General features: G+C 36.2%; 1 protein-coding gene across 9 annotated transcripts in view; it reads left to right on the forward strand.

Annotated features, from left to right (window-relative positions):
- Tbc1d8b (TBC1 domain family member 8B) overlaps window positions 1-20387 on the forward strand; it is a 102831-nt gene that overhangs the window by 32512 nt on the left and 49932 nt on the right. For all 9 annotated transcript variants that reach the window (XM_004861470.4, XM_013078353.3, XM_087196712.1 and 6 more), the window contains 3 exons: window positions 400-640; window positions 4734-4941; window positions 5656-5820. In XM_004861470.4, the coding sequence (XP_004861527.1) occupies window positions 400-640; window positions 4734-4941; window positions 5656-5820 (614 nt within the window). The remainder of the gene's footprint in view (window positions 1-399; window positions 641-4733; window positions 4942-5655; window positions 5821-20387) is intronic.

The following is a 20387-nucleotide window of genomic DNA, read 5'->3' on the forward strand; positions in this document are numbered from 1 at the left end:
CAGTCCATATTTTAATCCTTGTTGTAAACATAAGACTAAATCTGGTAGCCATTGTGCTTAATGACCCACGTTTTACTTTGGAGCCACAAAGAGGGAGCAAACAGTACTATTTATAGCATATGTATAGCTTTTACTCAGTGGTTATATAATTAGGTAATTGTTATGCAAAGAAACAGTTTTAAACATTAAATCAAATTTCATTTTAATTCTTTAAAATTGTATCCATTTGTAGAATCACTGATTATTGTATATTTGTGGTGATGCTTCACAATTTTAACTAATCTCAAACATTAAAGTATTTTAGCATTTCTCAAGTTGTTATTATTTGAAGAGACCTGATTTACACATAAATCAATATGAGAATATTTAATCATGACTACTTACAACTCTTGTTTACAGTAAAACTCATTATCTCCTGGGATGCAGTCTCAAAACTTGAAAAGACTTCAAATGTCATACTGACAGAGAGTATTCACGTGTGTTCTCAAGGGGAGGATTACTACTTTTCAATGTTTTTGCACACTAACCAAACATACCTTCTTATGGAACAATTGGCAAACTATGCTGTAAGGAGACTTTTTGATAAGGAAACATTTGATAATGACCCAATCCTTGATGATCCTCTACAAATTACTAAAAGGTATTCAGAGCTTAATATTCTTATGAAAAGAACAGTAGCATTAATAAGCATTAAGTGTTATGTAATAGTTTTTCTTTGGAATTAATCATCAGTAACATCATGTGTTAATCATCCCGACATCCTGTATGTTTATTTTTAATTTATTCATATGTATTTCAGATTGTTTCAACCTCTCCATGAAAATTTACCACTAAGAAATAATAGAAATTACGTTTGAAAGTTACTTTTTATGATTTAGGTGGGTTTTGCCCTGGAGTGCTTTTAGAAATGTAGAGATATTTTTGTGTGTATTGTTAGTCTTAACTCCCAATTTCTCTATAAGTAGTGTAGATAATTTCAGGTCTACCATTGCTAAATATGTTTACTTTTTAAAATAATTTACACATAGCATAATTTTTATGAGGAGTCAAGGTAATAGAGCTAGTAGTGCATGGACTTTAGAATGAAAACAGCAATATGGCCATAATGTCTCAGGACTTCAGTTTTCTAATGTCATTTCTACTTTAGAGGGCACTTATGAGGAGTGAGTGAACCATGTAAAAAGCACTTTTAAAAGTGTAAACTACTAGGTAAATGCAAATCATTTTTAGTGCCTATGTCAGAAGTATCTGACTGGTAGTAGCTATCTGCTGCTATATTCAGTTTGCTGGAACTGACCAGAGCTTTTTCATCCTGCTCAACACTCGGTCAACTAAACAGAGCTTGCCAAAGAGGAAGAGGAAAGTGGAGAATCCAGAAATACTAGTGAAAGCAGCTTTTGGTAAGGAAGATGAGGGTATAGACTGTATGAGAAAATGTAAGAAGAATCTATGCCAGAGTTCTATGGATAGACTAGAACAAATGACTTAAAGCATTGTATGACTATTACATAGCCCTAATTGGGTACAGTTGTTTCTCCTGCCTATTTCTAAACCATTCCTAAACTCCATATAAATAAGGATTTCTTTGGATAATGCCTACTTTCTGGAAATTAGATTAATAAGGTGGATATTTTTATACTTTATTTCCAAAATTAAGTTTCAACATGTGTGATTTATATGTAGAACTCTATAGGATTGGGTCTTGTTCATGTTATATTATAGTTGAACATTTGCTTTTGTAGTTTGTTCTTTTCTTTTTTTTTTTTTTTTTTTTTTTTGGTGCCGGGGATTGAACTCAGGTCCTTGTGCTTGCAAGGCAGGCGGCAGAACCACTGAGCTAAATCCCCGGCCCTGTAGTTTGTTCTTTTGTTGGTTGCCAAAAACAATTGTTTTAGCCATTTTATTTTCCTTAACATGTCCTATAAAAGGTCATCTATCAATGAATTATTCATCACCAAGTCTATATTTAAATGAGATATAGTCAATCCATTTTGTCCATGTATATTATTAAGAGAGCCTATTGGGAGCCTCTTAAATGTCTCCCTTCTGCTTACTGTTTTCACAAATGTGTTACTTCTGTAATTTAAATAATACAGAAGCATGGTAATGGTAGTTTAGTATTCATCCAGGCTTTCTAATGCATGAATTAGAAGTATTTGCAAAAACCATGAATGGGACTGAACATAACATTTTTTTTCTCTCACAATAATATGTCATGGACATCTTTCCATTCATATAAATGGGCCATGATCATCCTTTTCAATGATAGTGAAATAACCCACCAAATTACAACTTAAGTGAGGTAAAAATTACCATGATTATCTGGTCATATTTATCAGGATTATTTTGAAAGATGTGATGAAGTACCACATACTCAAATAGTAGGTGCAGTGAGGATGAATTTACTTTTAACTTTATTAGATTTAACTTAGAACTTGTGTAATTCATTTACTACCCCAGATGGCATTGTTGTTTAACACAAGTATTTAGTGGCCCTAGAAAAATTGCACTATTTAAAGTGATTGCTTTTTACTTATATATTTGTTTCAGTTTACAAGTCTTTTCTATTTATCAGCAACTATCCTGTGCTCAACACTATGCAAACAGAATATTATTGTATTATTTCTCTACTTTGGATGTTTTTTTTTTTAACTAATTTTATTAGTACACTTTAGATATATATAATGATCACATTTATAGGGAATTTTACCTGTATATAATGTATCTTGATTCTTCTTTTTTCCCCAATCCCATCCCATCCCTTCAACCCCTTTTCCCCTCCTTATTTACAAAAGCCTTATTTCCATCTATTTCCTTTTACAGTGGACCCTTGACTTACAAACTCAATTCGTTTGTGAGGGCTCGTTGTAACTCAAGTTGGTTGTAAATCAAGACTTTTTCCCATAAGAAATAATGGAAATATCCATAATACATTTCAAACCACCCCTTAACTAAACTTTTCATAATAAAAAAGGGTTGTATAATGTGCGTAATTTCCCAAAAACACCAATAATTTTCTTAGTATATTCACCAAAAAGTTATAAAATGTGCCTAGTTTACCAGAAACAACAATTTCATACTGTACTCACCATTCAAGTTGACATCTTTGGCTTGCAGGAAGGGAGGATGAAATGGAAGGTGGTTATTGTTTGGAAGGAAGTCCCCTTCCATGAGAACATCAGGAATCTGGCTCTCTGGTGTCCTTTCTCTCCTTGGGAGAGTCTGTAGCCCACTAGGACCTGCTTCTGCCTCACTAGGTCTCAACCTTTTCAGAACTAAAAACTTGTCTAAGGTTGTTTCTTTCTGTCTTTTCATTAACACTGTTCTGTAGTATGACATGACATTGTCATTGTCATTCAGCAAGTGAATGCAACAATTGGCTTTTTCTCTGTCTGGGTGGGTCTTCTCTACAAATGTTTGTAGCTTTGTCAATTTTTTCAGGATTTCCTTTATTTCAGAAGAACTTTGCTGCACTGATTGTTGATACTTCCCCTCCTCTTCAGAAAGCTCCTCAGCTGCCATTCTCTGTTGCTTAGCCAGAAGTTGCTGAAGTTCCTCTGTAGACAATTCCTCTGAGTGTTCCTCCACCAGTTCCTCAACATCACCACTGTCTACCTGCAAGCCTATGGACTCTGCTGTAGTGATAATGTCATCAACCACAGGGTCAATTGAAAGCTCAGGCTCCTCTACACAGCCTTCAAAGTCTCTTTCCTGAATAATTTTAGGCCACCACGTTCTTCCAAGCAGATTTCAGTGTCTTTAGAGAGACACTGGCCCTGGATTTCTCAATTAACCCCACACAGGAAAGACTGGCACTCAGGTTGTAACTCAAGACTTTGGTCATGAGTTAAAACTAAAATTCCAGTCATAACCCAAGTTTGTATGTGAGGCCGGACGTAACTCAAGGGCTCACTGTACTCTTTTTTTTCTTTTCCCCTTCTCCTTTTCCTGTTCCCCTTACCATTTAAACATTTTCTTCCTATTTCACAATCTCTATTATATATTTCGGTCCTTATTCACCCTTTTTATTTCTCACACCAGAGAAATAATGCAATATTTAAACATGTGTTCCTGATTTATTTCATTTAAGAATATGGTCTCAAGGTGTATCCATTTACCTAGAAATGTCTCAAGTGTATCCTCCTTTATGGCAGAGCAGTACTCCATTATGTAAAAAACTACATCTTCTTTATCCATTCATCTGTTGGTGGGCATTTGGGTTGTTTCCAAGATTTAGCTATTATAAATTATGCCACTGTAAACGTAAGGAGAGTCTCGGAGAAGATCAACTTTGATCAACTTTTTGAGTGTTTTAAAACATTCATTTAATAAATTTTGTTTGACCTGGATAACTCCCTTCATTTTCTGATAATCAAATATGTAACTTATTGTCTGTCAAATTTAGTTTCAGCCATAGTCACATATTATGAAAATGTAATAATATAATAATAGTCTTCCAGCAAATCACCCCTTAACAGATGGTTTGAAGACCTATGTCATCTCTAACTTTTGTGCATTTTAATCTACTAATAAAATTAAATTGGAAAAAAAGAACAAACAAAATCAGTTTGTTAGAAATCATTGTATTTTCCATTTCAGAATTCATTGAAGAACATAGCATTTAGTGTTTAATCTGTCTGCTTTACAGAATATTTAGATTAATCAATATAGGCATGTATACACCTTAGAATTCATCATTTGAACCCCACTCCCCTTTTTTTTCTTTCCTACAGAGGTTTGGAAAATAGAGCCCACAGTGAGCAATTTATTGCCTTTTTTCGGCTGCCAAAAGAAGAGACGCTGAAAGAAGTACATGAATGTTTCTTATGGGTACCATTCAGCCACTTCAATACTCATGGAAAAATGTGCATCTCAGAAAACTATATCTGCTTTGCTAGCCAGGATGGCAGTCTATGTAGTGTAATCATTCCATTACGAGAGGTGATGTAAATTTGGTTACATATCAGTTTTAATTTGTAAAATGTTCTTTAGTTTTGTAAATTATTAAAAGCTCAATATGCAATATCCTTTTAAATTCAGTATTTAGAATAAAAGTTCTAGCTTTTCAGATATTCTCAGTTCCTTTTAGTACAGCCTTACAGTTCTTACTGAAAGTAAAAATAAAAATTTTAAAACCAGATAAGGGTATTTAGGATGACAAAAATGGATCATACAGACTTCTAAGAAATGAATACCAAAATTTAGACTATCACATTGTGTGGCCTTTGTTAGAAAGAACAGAATTGATAGCTTTTGTGTTAGAAATATTGTTAGCATTTAGCACTGAATTTTTATGTTTGTATTGTCAGTTTTAAAGGCTACATGTTAAATCATTTTCTTGAGAAATGAAATAGCTTACACTGAGGTTACTTGTATTATTGGTACAACTAATACCTAAAGCCCATTCCTTAATAAGTTACACCGTGGGGGCCGGGGATTTAGCTCAGTGGTTCCGCCACCTGCCTTGCAAGCTCAAGGACCCGAGTTCAATCCCTGGTACCAAAAAAAAGAACAAAACAAAAACCAAACCAAACAAAAAAGTTACACCGCGGACTACAACTTTTACCACAAAATAATAAGCTAAACACATTTTACCTGCAAGTGTTAAGAAATGAGGGAAAATGTGATTCACTTATATATCTTTTCAATCTCCAGGTTTTAGCTGCAGATAAAACAGATGATTCCAGCCAATCTGTCATCATTAGCATCAAAGGAAAAACAGCTTTCCGCTTTAGTGAAGTTAAAGACTCTGAACAACTGATAGCAAAACTCAGGCTCAAGTGTGGCACAGCTTCAAGTCAGTGTGATATTAGCACAGAGGTAATTATATATCAGTCAAATTTTTCATTTTGAAAAATAGCTTTGTGTTTTGAAGGTCTAGTCTTTCAAAAGGAATTCATACTACCTTTCATATTAATACCTGTGTTTTTGTTAGAAGACTGATCTAAATAAATTATATTCTCTAAGTCACAGTATAAAGCAGAAGAGTTAAGGACTTTATCTTCTTTAGGAACTCACAGTTTTAAAAGTATTATCATTTGAGCCTTGTATGTTTTCTGCCTTTGTATAAACATACCTTGTATTTTCATATAAATTGGCTTTTAACAACTCAAACTATATTTGAGAATTCAACAAGGCCTTTGAAAATGACTTTCTTATTGCTATAGAGATAATTTTAAACCAATCTGAGTATCTTTTATTTAATATCTAGTAGTAGGTCACCCTTCTGACCCAAAGCAAAATAGTGGCATATTCTTTTACTAGCAAAATATAGGGAATGCACATATTCTTGATAAAGACTGGTTAACTCTTTGATGACTATGATGTTTAGTATGTCTTTCATGGAAATGTAGACAGATGGAATTCAAATAAATTTTCTTTTTCAGTTTCTAGGAACTCCATGTTTTAATAAATTGATAAAACTCACCAAATTATAAATATTTATATTTTAATTAAAATTTAAAAGAAATAATCAACACTATCTTTTCTGGATATATATACAGTCTGCCAAAAATGTATACATCAGGAAAAGAAAAACTTGTATAAATATTTTAATAAATTTATTGAGACATCATGAAATTAATGCAAGTTATCTTTGGCCTTTACAATTACAAGAGGTGCTCAAAGTGGTGGCCATTAGCTTCCTGACATTTATTAGTACAGTGAACTGCTGAAGTATGTATACATTTTTTTGGCAGATTCTGTCTACACACACACAAACACATACACACACACACACATACACACACACTTATGAGTCTAATCTTTTTTTATTAGCATATGTTTGTGAAACAGAATAATTAACTCATCTTGGGGAATTGGTGCATATACATACTACATCTTGATCATTTTTACTTTCCCTTCCTCTCCTCTTTCCAAAAATCCCCTTCCCGTCCTCACTTTGGCAGCACATATACCAAAAATCCTCTTCCCACACCAATAGTAATCACTGCCCATTTCTGTTACTAACTGAGTCACAGATCTCAATGTCTGGATCTGGGTCCCTGTCCAGGACCATGCCCTTGTTCCTTTCTTTCCCAAGGGCCTGCTGATCCTAACTCAGGCACTGCCCTCCAAGTGATTTTCTGGCTTTCAGTTTCTCTGGTGCCCTCATCTACGTATACAGTATCCCATCACTGGGCTCCCCCTCCCAGTGAGATGGGAGTAAGGACAGGTGGGCACTGGATGGTGATTACTAGGTTGGGCCACATTTGCAGCAGCTCAGCCACCTCTGCGGACCTTGGCTTCTTGCCTCAGGGAGTTAGATCTTTTTCCATGATAGTGCCTAGGGTGTAAGCTGTGCTATGATCTAGGATTGGCCTTGCTTCTTTTTCTAAATACCCCAATTCACTTCTAAATACCTGGAATTCATCTTGTAGGCTTCTCCTTCAAATGCCTTGTACTATACTTCCCAGTGCTTCTATTCTGAGCACCCCTCAAGCACCTCTGCCTCTAGTCAGCCATTATGGAAATCCTCTGGAAATCCTTCTATCATTTATTTGGACTGAAGTATAGAGCCTTTTACTGCTCTTTTCAGAATAGAGACTGAAAATAATATGCTAACTTATACAATAATATATTTTATATAATAATATATAATAATATGCTAATTATAGTATCGATAAGACTAACTTTCCCTTTAATAAACCTTAATAAAAACATATATGTCATCTCAGTTACAGATATAGAATTTTTGTGTTGGCCATCCAGAGTTTTTCTTACCCCAACATTATTCTTCATTCTCTTTTATGTTCTTTTTTGGGGGGGTACTGGGGATCGAACTCGGGACCTTATGCTTGTGAGGCAGGCAGCAGAACCACTGAGCTAAATCCCCGGCCCCTTCATTCTCTTTTGATAGTGTACCTAGAATGCTCCTTAGTTTGATGGAGAACACAAGTAAAATGTGATCAGTCTTGGTAGTTTCTATCCCAGTGCTCCCATAGTCTGGCTTATGTCCATTTTGTCCTTCTCCTATTCTATTTCATATTCAGTCTTTTAGATCTAGTGTTCTGATCATCTTTCCTTTCTTTAATTTATCTGCCTCTCCAAAACCTAGGGAGCTGGAATTTTTCCCTGAAAATTCATATGCCTCTAGTAGTTTAGTATTCTCAGTTATCAAGAAAAGATTTTGTTTCAAATGAGTTTACCATCTTCCCAGATATGTTAGAATTCTCAGGTTTTCTGATTTATCTTACCTATAATATATACAAAATACCAGTCACTATACTGGTTTGCTTTGACATGTATTTTTTTATTATCATAATGTTCTGTTTTTACTGAAGATTTGTATCTTAGCAATGAAGAAGAATATTAGGCCATTCTAGTATAATCTATAGATATATCTAGCTTTCTTGATAGTACATTTTAAAAATTAATGAAGAGAAAGCTTTTTTCAACAAGAGTTCCGTTTGATTTCTAAATAACAGATATTGTAGCTACATTTTTTTGTAGCTACACCCAGCTTACTGAAACAGAAAAATGTATTCTATAATTATAATGAACCCAGTGAATTTTACACAAACAATAAGACTTTTAAATCTAAATCTCAGAGTCTAAATCCACAAACACAGTATGCACTTTAGGAAATTTTTCCTGTGAATACATCAAAAATTGATACCAAGTACAAATGCTCCCAGAAGTAATTGGGATTATGCGTAAGTACCAGTTCTATATAAATTTTAAGCAGGTGTAAATTAAAATGTTCTACAGTTTAATAAGTTATACTAAAACCTGGGTGCATGAACTGGTTTTATAAAATTATACCCAACTACTTAGAAAACACATTAATCTCTTCCTTCTTTTTGTTTTGCTTTTGCTGTTCTGGGGATTGAACCAGGGCTTTGTGTATGATAGGGACACATTCTACCACTTTAAACCCCAGCCCAATCTTTTATAATCTTTTATTGACACATAATATAATCAAGGACTATTACTAGACAATTTTACAGCTATTTAAAACAGGGAAAATTTGCCCATTTAGCCTAGTTTTAGGCATGGTGGTCTAAGAATACAAAGGACTATTGAACATCCCTACTTGATGTTTTAGTATATGTGCTGCCTGCTGAGGCAAACACTCCTACTTGATGTTTTAAAAATTCCCTTACAGGGCCGGGGATTTAGCTCAGTGGTTCCGCCGCCTGCCTCGAAAGCAGAAGGACCTGAGTTCGATCCCCGGTACCCCCCCCCCAAAAAAAATTGCCTTACAAGTGAATCATGCAATGTCAAGATTAAAAAATTTATAAAGGTGTTGCCTCGTTCTAGAATTACAAGGAAAAGCCAATGAAAAATTTTAAATTCAAAAAAGTAATAGGTTCCTTATTCTGCACGAAAATGCATACAGCAATAGTAGTTTAACCCACATACCTAGTTTTTCTTTGCTTAGTAAGAATAAGGTAATGTGTTTCCCATTACTATAATATTAATTAGAAATAGACATTGTTGCTATGGGGTGCATTTATTTCTAAGATAGGAAACTAGAAATTTTGTTAGAAATAAAATTGACACTTCATTTTAAGTTATGCACTGTGAACAGTTTATATAAGCTAAGCTTCTGATATTCAAAAGAAATATTTCTTTGTATTTTTCATCTTAATTTTGGCTTTACAGATCAAATCTGGCCCCCAACCACCATTTATTATGCTGAGTTTTAAAGATATTCTAATTGGAATCTGTTATTTTGTGGAAAGGTTACACATAAAGAAATATTAATATTTGTCATGCCTTTCCTTCACTGTTAAAGCTATATGCTACTTCTAAAGTCAGTGTCAGATACCAAAAACCAAAGAAGTTTAAGAATATCTGGCACAGAATCAACAAGTTGTTTTGCTTTATAGATGTGGTTGGATTTTCCTTAGGCAGTAAATGTCTGATGAGTGCCAAGTTTATTCCACTCGTACTTGTGAACATTCAGATACATTGGTGTGTGGAATCATTATGGCTAAGAGATAAAACCTTCCATTCAAAAGAGTCAGAGCAAAAAATATTCAAAAAATTAAGCTTTGTTTCTTGAATTAGCTACTTTATTATACGCTTTAAACAACACAAATATTAAATAGATTTAATTCACCATCTTTGAAAGTAAATGTGTTAATGTGATTTTGTGAATACTTAAGAGCTACTCAGACTCACTGAGAGAGAAATTTGGGAAACAATTCCTTTTACAATAGCATCCAAAAAAATGAAATATCTAGGAATCAACCTAACAAAGGAAGCAAAAGACCTCTACACTGAAAACTACAGCATTCTGAAAAAGGAGATTGAGGAGGATGTAAGAAAATGGAAAGACATCCCTTGTTCCTGGGCAGGAAGAACCAATATAGCGAAAATGGCCATGCTTCCAAAACTACTATATAGATTTAATGCAATGCCAATAGAAATTCCAACAATATACTTCACAGAACTAGAGAAAAAAATCCAAAAATTCATTTGGAACCAGAAGAGACTGAGAATAGCTAAAGCAATTCTAGAAAACAAAGACATAGCAGAGTTTATCACAATCCCCAACTTGAAGCTATACTACAAAGCTACTGTGATAAAAGCAGCATGGTACTGGCAAAGAAACAGACCTGAGGATCAGTGGAATAGATTAGAAGATGCAGAAACAACTTCAGACATACTCAGCCACCTCATCTTTGATGAAGGAGACAACCACCCTCATTGGAGGAAAGATAGCCTGTTCAATAAATGGTGTTGGAAAAACTGGATTTCAAACTGCCGCAGATTAAAACTAGACCCATACCTATCACCATGCACTAAACTAAGATCAAAGTGGATTAAAGATATAAATATTAAGGCAGAAACACTAAACTTGCTGGAAGATAAGTTAGGTAGAACTCTTGAAGATATTGGCATAGGAAAAGACTTTATGAACAAAACCTCAGTAGCACGGGAACTAGCAGAAAGAATCAACAACTGGGATCTCATCTTATTAAAAAGCTTCTGCACTGCAAGAGAAACCACCAACAGAGCTAAGAGACAACCTACAATGTGGGAAAATAATTTTAGCAGCTGTACTTCAGACAAAGGACTACTATCTAGAATATATAAAGAACTGAAAAAATTCAGACCCCCCCAAATTCAAAGACCCAATTCCAAAATGGGCATCTGAAATGGACAGACATTTCTGAGACAAAGAAGTAAAAGCAGCAAATAAATATATGAAAAAATGTTCAACATCACTGGTCATTTGAGAGATGCAGATGAAAACAACGCTGAGATTCCACCTCACCCCACAAAGAATGGCTGCTATCAAGAAATCAACTAGTAACAAATGCTGGCGGGGGTGTGGGGAGAAAGGGACCCTTCTCCATTGTTGGTGGGAGTGTAGACTGGTGCAACCACTGTGGAAATCAGCATGGAGATACCTCAAAGAACTAGGGCTAGAGGTCCCACTTGACCCAGCTAGTCCCCTGCTGGGTGTCTTCCCCAAAGAATTAAAAGAATCATACCACAGGGATATATGTGCATCCATGTTTATAGCGACACAGTTTGTAATAGCTAAAGCTTGGAAACAGCCCAAGTGCCCATCAATTGGAAACTGGATAAAGAAGATGTGGGGTTTTTTTTATAAAATGGAGTACTACTCAGCCATAAAGAATGAGAAACTAGAGACATTTGTAGGTAAATGGATGCATATTGAGGCCATACTCTTAAGTGAAATAAATAGGAAACGTGTAAATACCAAATAGTTTCTGTAGTGTGAGAAACTGAAAGTGTAAATAAGGATTAAAATGATTAAAAAAAATAATTGATAATTGAAATAGGAAAAGGTTCAAAGGTGTAGGGGTGGTGGGAGGGGAAGGGGAAAGGGAAGAAGGGAAAGGAAAAATTATGAGAAAAGAAAAAAATGGAAACAAAGTCTATGTAAATAGGGAAGGGTGGAGGGGTTGAAGGGCACACAGGTAATGGGGAAAAAATAAGAACTAAGATACATCATGTACAGGTACAAGCACCCAATGATAAATGTAAACATACTGTATACCTAAAATGTACCAATAAAATAATTTTTTTTAAAAAAGCTACTTGTGGATAGGACTACCACATTTGTCATCACTCTTATTAATTTATGCTTAGGGTTTCATCATTCAAGAGATTATTTTTCTTCTTGAATATTTTATGTAGTTTGGGTATATTATCATAGATAAATTGATTGCTCAATCATATGATTTAAACTAAAAGAATGTAACTTACTTGAGATATAGATTATAGTGATGAATTTTTCAGTCCCTATTTGTTAAACCATAACTCCTTATTTAAAAGGCCAAATTTAATATTAAGTAGTAAAGTCCATGATTTGTCAAAATAAGCTCTTTATTTAAAAAAAGGAACTATTGCAATTTGGGCCCTATACTCATTAATCATTAATTTCCTTTTATCAGCTTCTTCTGCCATACCCCTGTATTCATGCAAACATTGATTTGAATAGTTCTTCTTAACCTTCCCTAAATCCTGTCTTAATGCTCAATCTTTGTAGGGTGTTTACTAACTTCTTGGGTTTCAAGCTAAAATGCCACTGGACTATTATGCTCTAAGCTGCTACTTTTCCTCTACCTCAGTTATAGCCATTCTTTTCATCTTGCTCAAGTTACTAAAATTTAACGGTGACTTTAGTGAGCCTTCTTTTTAGTGCCCCTAGTAGTAAATTGAGCCCTCTGTTATAGCTAACCCATAGAAGCTAGGTAACTGATATATTTTTAAAGTAAAACTTTGACGATATGGAAATGCAAGGAACTTGGGATAGCTAAAACAATATTAAAAAGGAAAAAACAAAGTTAGAGGAGGACTCACATACTTTCTAATTTACTATGATCCTATTTGTTGATTCTCAATATCATTTCTTATGACATTAGGGTTCTGTTCAGAAAGTCCTTCCCTACACCTTGTCTTCAAGAGTTGGACCTATTTTATCTTCCAGCAAAGTATTATTTTAGGGCCGGGGATTTAGCTCAGTGGTTTCGCCGCCTGCTGCACAAGTGCCAGGACCCAAGTTCGATCCCCAGGTACCAAAAAAAAATGTTATTTTAATATTTAAATCTTTGATCTATTTTTATTTTAATGTAGTGCATGGTGAGATATATGGATCTAGATTCAATCTTCTGCATGTGGATTTTGAATTTTCCCAGCACTATTTATTAAAGAGACCATTTTTCCTTCAATGTATGTTTTTGGCTCCTTGGTGAAAGATCAAATAGCTGCATGTGCCTAGGGTTGTTTCTTCTTCTTCTGATCAGTTCCACTGATCTACATGCCTGCTTTTGTGCCAGTATTCTGCTGTTTTAATCACCGTATAGTATAATTACAAGTCTGGCATTTTGATGACATCTGCTTTGCTTTTGTTGCCCAGGATTTCTTTTGCTATTCTGAGTCACTTCTGATTTCATAAAAATTCTAGGATTGTTTTTTTTTTAATTCTTTTATTGGTACATTGTAGGTATACAACACAATTACATTTCTCATTGGGAATTGTACCTTTACATAATGCATCTTGGTTTTTATTTTTTCCCCATTCCTAGCCCACCCTTCACCACCTCCATCCTTTCCTATTTATAAAGACTTTATTTCCATTTTTTGCATGTCTCATCATTTTTCCTTTCCCTTCTTTCCTTTCCCCTCCCCCTCCCACTACCCCTACCCCTTTGGACCTTTTCTTCCTATTTTGCATTATCGATTATTCATTCTAATCATTGGTACATTTTAGGTATACAATATAATGACATTCATCATTGGAAATTTGCACCTTTACATAGTCTCTCTTGGTTCTTATTTTTCACCCTTGCCCAGCCCTCCCTTCAACCCCTCCAGTCCTCCCTAGTTACAAAGATTTTGTTCCTATTTTTCCATTTTCTCATATTAATCCCATTCCCTTCTATCCTTTTCCCTAGCCCTCCCACTTCCTTCCCCTTTGCCCCTTTTCTTCCTATTTCACATTACCTATTATACATTTCGTCCTTATTTACACTTTCAGTTTCTCACACCAGAGAAACTATTCAGTACTTATACATGTGTGTCCTATTCATTTCACATAAAAGTATTGCCTCAATGTGCATCCACTTAGCTATAAATGTCTCTAATTTCTCATTTTTTATGGCTGAGTAGTACTCCATTTTATTAAAAAACCACATTTTCTTTATCAAGTCTCCAGTTGATGGGCATTTGGGCTGTTTCCAAGTTTTAGCTATTACAAACTGCTATTACAAACTGTGCTGCTATGAACATGGGCACACATATATCACTGTGGTATGATTCTTTCAATTCTTTGGGGAAGATCCCCAGCAGTGGAATAGCGAGGTCGAATGGGACTTTGAGTCCTAGTTCTTTGAGGTATCTCCATACTGATTTCCACAGTGCTTGCACCAGTCTACAATCCCATCAGCAGTGGAGCAGGGTTCCTCTTTCCCCACAGCCCTGCCAAGATTTGTTATTGGTTGATTTCATGATAGCAGCCATTCTTTCTGAACTGAGGTGGAATCTCAGCATTGTTTTCATTTGCATCTCTTGAATGACCAGTGATGTTGAGCATTTTTTCATGTATTTATTTGCTATTTCTACTTCTTTGTCTGAGAAATGTCTGTTCATTTCAGATGCCCATTTTTGGATTGGGTCTTTAAATTTGGGAGGTCTGATCTTTTTAAGTTCTTTGTAGATTCGAGGTAGTAGACCTTTGTCTGAGGAAGAGCAGGTGAAGATTTTTTCCCACATTGTGGGTTGTCTCTTCACACTGCTGGTGGTTTCTCTTGCTGTGCAGAAGCCTTTTAATAAGAAGAGATCCCATTTGTTGATTGTTTGTGCTAGTTCACGGGCAACTGAGGTTTTGTTCATAAAATCTTTTCCTACACCGATATCTTCAGGGGTTCTACCTAACCTCTGTTCCAACTGGTTCAGAGTTTCTATTTTAATATTTAGATCTTTAATGCATTTTGATTTTAGTTTAGTGCATGGTGGAAATATAGGTCTAGTTTTATTCTTTGGCAAGTTGAAGCCAAATTTTTCCATCACCATTTATTAAAGAGGCTATCTTTCCTCCAGTGAGGGTGTTTGGCTCCTTTATCGAAGATGAGATGGCTGAGTGTGTCTGGCATTGTTTCTGAACCTTTTAATCTGTTCCACTGGTCCTCAAGTCTGTTTCTTTGCCAGTACCATGCTGTTTTGATCACAGTAGCTTTGTAGTGTAGTTGCAGGTTGGAGATTGTGATACCCCCTGCCATGTCTCTGTTACCTAGAATTGCTTTTGCTATTCTGGGTCTCTTCTTGCTCCAAATGAATTTTTGGATTGTTTTCTCAAGGTCCATGAAGTATGCTGCTGGGATCCCAATTGGAATTGCATTGAATCTATATAGCAGTTTTGGAAGTATGGCCATTTTCACTATATTAATCCTTCCTACCCAGTATCAGGGGATGTCTGTCCATTTTCTGATATCATCTTCCATCTCTCTTTTCAGAGTGCCATAGTTTTCAGAGAAGAGGTCTTTGATTTCTTTTGTTAAGTTGATTCCTAGATATTTCAGGTTTTTAGATGCTATTGTGAAAGGAATTATTTGCCCTATTTCTCTCTCAGTGAGGCTGTCATTGGTGTAGAGGAAAGCTATTGATTTTTGTGTGTTGACCTTGTAACCAGCTACTTGACTGAATTTGGTTATTAAGTCTAGAAGACTTTTGGTGGAGTACTTGGGGTCTTCTATATAAAGTATCGTGTCATCTGCAAATAATGACAATTTGACTTCTTCATTTCCTATCTTTATTCCTTTTATTTTTTTTCTCTTGTCTAATTGCCATGGCTAATGTTTCCAGAACTATATTGAACAAGAGTGGTGATAGTGGACATCCTTGTCTTGTTCCTGATTTTAGTGTGAAGGATTTCAGCTTTTGACCATTTACTATGATATTGGCTGTTGATTTTTCATAGATGGCTTCTATCAGTTTGAGGTAGAGACCATCTATTCCAATTTTTTGTAGGGTTTTTATCATAAATGCATGTTGGATTTTGTCAAATGCTTTTTCTGCATCTATGGAGATAATCTTATGGTTTTTGTCCTTGGCTCTATTGATATAGTGTATTACATTGATTGATTTTCGTATATTGAACCATCCCTGCATCCCTGGGATGAATCCACTTGATCAGGGTGTATGATCTTCTTGATGATCTTCTGCATTGTTTGCCATTATCTTACTAAGGATTTTTGCATCTATGTTCATTAGTGAGATTGGCCTATAGTTCTCCTTTTCGGTTGGGTCTTTCTCTGCTTTGGGGATCAAGGTGATGCTTGCTTCCAGGAATGAATTTGGGAGTATTGCTTCCCTTTCAATTTCACTGAAGAGGTTAAACAGTAGTGGCAGGTGTTCCTCTCTAAATGTCTTGTAGAATTCAGCAGTGAAGCCATCAGGGCCTGGGCTTTTCTTAATTGATAAGTTTTTCATTACATTTTCAATTTCACTGGTTGATATTGGGTTGTTCAGAATTTTTAGGTCTTCCTCGTTCAACTTTGGTAATTCATATGTATCTAGGAATCTGTCCATTTCTTCTGTGTTGTCCATCTTATTGGCATATAGGTTCTGGAAGTAGGTATTGATGATCCTCTGGATTTCTGCTGGGTCTGTTGTCATTTCACCCTTTTCATTCCTAATTGCATGGATTTGGGCCTTTTCTTTCCTTTTTCTGACAAGGTTGGCTAAGGGTTTGTCAATTTTGTTGATTCTTTCAAAGAACCAACTCTTGGCTTCATTGATTTTTTGTATCGTTCTCTTAGTCTCCATTGCATTGATTTCTCCTCTGATCTTTATAATTTCCTCCCTTGTATGAGCTTTGGGGTTGTCCTGCTCTTCTTTTTCTAGAAGCTTGAAGTACAGCATCAGGTTGTTTAATTGGGCTCGTTCTGTTTTCCTAATATGTGTATTCTATCCTATGAATTTCCCTCGTAAGACTGCTTTTATTGTGTCCCATAGATCCCGATATGTTGTATTGTCATTGTCATTTAATTGAAGGAACTGTCTAATTTCTTTAATTTCCTCTGTGACCCATTGGTTATTCAGAAGTGTGTTGTTCAATTTCTACGTGTTTATGAAACTTTTTGAGTTTCTTTTGCTATGGATCTCCAATTTCATCGCACTATGGTCTGATAATATACAGGGGATAACTTCAGTTCCTTTGCACTTACTTAAACATGTTCTATGTGTGAGTATGTGGTCTATTTTGGAGAATGACCCATGTGCAGCTGAGAAGAATGTGTATTGTGATTTTGTGGGGTGGAAGACTCTGTAAACATCTGTTAAGTTCATTAGTTCAAGTGTTCGATTGAGTTCTAGTATTTCAGTACTTATTTTTAGTCTAGTTGACCTATCTATTTGTGACAGTGGGGTGTTGAGGTCCCCCACTATAATTGTATTAGTGCATATATGGCTTTTCATGTCCATTAGTATTTGTTTTATATAGTTGGGCACACTAGTATTTGGCACATAGATATTTATGATTGTCATCTCTTCCTCTTGGATTGTTCCCTTTACAAGGAAGTAGTGTCCTTCTTCATCTTTCTTAATCAGTGTTGGTTTGAAATCTACTTGATCTGCAAAGAGGATAGCTACTCTTGCTTTTTTGGGGGTTCCTGTCGCATGCAGTATTGTTTTCCACCCTTTAACTTTCAGTCTGTGAGTTTCTTTTCAAATTAAGTGTGTTTCTTGTATGGATCATATTGTTGGATTTTGCTTCTTGACCCATTCTGCCAGTCTATTTCTTTTGATTGGTGAATGAGACCATTACCATTGATGGTTATAACTGAAACGTATTGACTTCTCATTGCCATGACTTTTTCTTTTTGTTGGGTTCTCCCCCTTTACCTTTAATTTCTTGTCATGCCAGATGGGTTCATTCTGCTTTGTTTCCTGGGGCTGTGATCCTCAATGTCTGTTCCTAGGATATTGTGTAAAATTCTTTGGAGTGCTGGTTTGGTATTCACGAAGTTCCTAAGGTGCTCTTTGTCATGAAAGTATCTTATTTCTCCATCCATTTTGAAAGATAGTTTTGCAGGTACATCAATCTGGGTTGGAGGTTGTTTTCTTTTAGGGCTTGGAATATGTCACTCCAAGCTCTTCTTGCCTTGATGGTTTGTGTTGAGAAGTCTGCTGTGACTCTGATGGGCTTTTCTTTGTATGTGATTTGTTTCTTTTCTCTAACTGCTTGTAGAACTTTGTTCTTCTGTTGAGTTTCTGGAATCTTAACAACTACATGCCTGTGTGTAGATTTTTTTTGATCAAGGCTATTTGGAGTCCTATATGCCTCACTTATCTGTATGTCAAGCTTGTTTCCCCTGCTCGGGAAGTTTTCTGCTATTTTTTCTGTGAAGAGTTTTTTTTATGTCATCTGCACTCTCTCCTGTTTCTTCATTGACTCCAATCAGTCTTATGTTATTCTTCTTTGCATCAGTGTAGCAGCTGCTGAATTGATTTCTCATGTTCCCTTATAATTTTGAAGCAATTTTTCTTTTCCTGGTCACTAATTGCAATCTTATCTTCTATATCTGAAATTCTGTCCTCACATTGGCTCATTCTGCTGTGTAGACTTTCAGTGGAGTTTTTCATGTCCTGGAAATCTATTTGCATCTGTTTTATTGATTCCATTTGTTTCCTATGTTGGGATTCCATCATGTTCCTGAGCTCCTCTCTAGATTTATTAATCATGTCTTGCACTAGGGGCCCAATTTCTCCTGTTATCTGAGAAATTATTTCTGATTTCATTTTTTCCAGATCCCCTTTTGTTGTCAGTTCAATGGGTCCAGGTGGTTGAGTATCAGAGTGTTCCATCTCATTTCCCTTTGGGGTTGCTGTAGGTGATCTGGAAGTCTGGTTTTGAGACTTGTTTATGTGTTTTCTCATTTCAACTGGGGCGGGGGGCTGTTGGTGCCTGCACGGATTACCTCCTCTGAGCTGGGAGAGGTGGGACAGGGGCCGGGAGCAGCGGTAGGGATGGTGGCCCAAAAGCCCTTTCCTGTGGGCTGGGAGCAGCGAGAGGGATGGTGGCTGGGAAGCCCCTTCCTCTGGTCCAGGAGCAGTGGGATGGTGGCTCAGAAACCCCTCCCTCTGGTCCGGGAGCGGTGGAAGGGATGGTGGCCCGGAAGCCCCTTCCTCTGGGCCAGGAGCAGTGGGACAGAAGATGGCCCAAAAGACCTTTCCTCTGCGCTGGGAGCAGCGGGAGGGATGGTGGCTGGGAAGCCCCTTCTTCTGGACCACGAGCAGTAGCACGGTGGCTCAGAAGCCCCTACCTCTAGGCCGGGAACAAGAGGACTCAGTACCGTGGTCTGGTGGTCTGGTGTCCTCTGTGTCTTTGTAGTGTGGAATCAGGTGGCTGTACAGAGGAGCCGGGGGCGGGGGCGCGTGTCCAGTGGATTGTTGCTGGGGCGCGTGCTGATTCGGCATGTTCCACAGGACTCAGCACCTCGGTAGGGCTTCCGCAGGCCTGCCTGTCTGCAGTGGGCTGATTCGGTGTCTAGGATTGTTTTTTCTAGCTATGTGAGAAATGACATTTGTATTTTGGTTGGGATTGCATTAAATCTTTATGTTAATTTTGGAAGTTTAGCCATTTTTATTATTTTGTTCTACCTAACCAGAAACAGGATATTTTTTTCATTTTCTCAGGGCCTCCTTGATTTCCTTTTTCAGTCTGATGTAATTTTCATTATAGAGGTCTTTCAGTTCCCTAGTTTGGTTAATACTTAAGTATTTAATTTTTTGGATGCTATTGTGAATGGTATTATTTTCCTAATTTCTAAGTGAGATCATTATTAGTATATAGGAATGCTATTGATTTTTGTGTATTTATTTGGTATCCTGCTACACTGCTGAATTTGGTTATCAATTCTAGGAGTCTTTTGGTGGAGTTTCTGGAACTCATAAGTAAAGGATCATATCACTTGCAAATCATGGTATTTTGACTTCATCCTTTCCTATACATACCCCTTTCATTTCTTTCTCTTCCCTGATTGCTCAGGCTAATGTTTTGAGAACTATATTGAACACAAGTAGTGATAATGGGCATCCTTGTCTTGTTCCTGATTTTAAAGGGAAGGCTTTCAGCTTTTCTCTATTTAATATGATATTGGCAGTAGGTTGGTCATAAATGGCTTTTGTTGTGTTGAGATAAAAATTTCGATACCTATTTTCTTCAGGGTTTTTATCATGAATGAATGTTGGATTTTGTCAAAGGCTTCTTCTGCATCTATTGAGGTAATCATGTGACTTTTGTCCTTGCTTCTGTTTATATGATGAATCATATTTTTTGATTTGTGTGTGTTGAACCATCCTTGCATCCCTGCGATGAAGCATACTCAGTCATGGTATGTGATCTTTTTTTTTTTTTGGTATATGATCTTTTTGATGATTTGTCACATTGTGTTTGCGAGTAT

The sequence above is a fragment of the Heterocephalus glaber genome, unplaced genomic scaffold, assembly GCF_053883595.1.
Source record: "Heterocephalus glaber isolate CG9 unplaced genomic scaffold, H.glaber_assembly_v1.0 deba00001613, whole genome shotgun sequence".
Lineage (NCBI taxonomy): Eukaryota > Metazoa > Chordata > Mammalia > Rodentia > Bathyergidae > Heterocephalus > Heterocephalus glaber.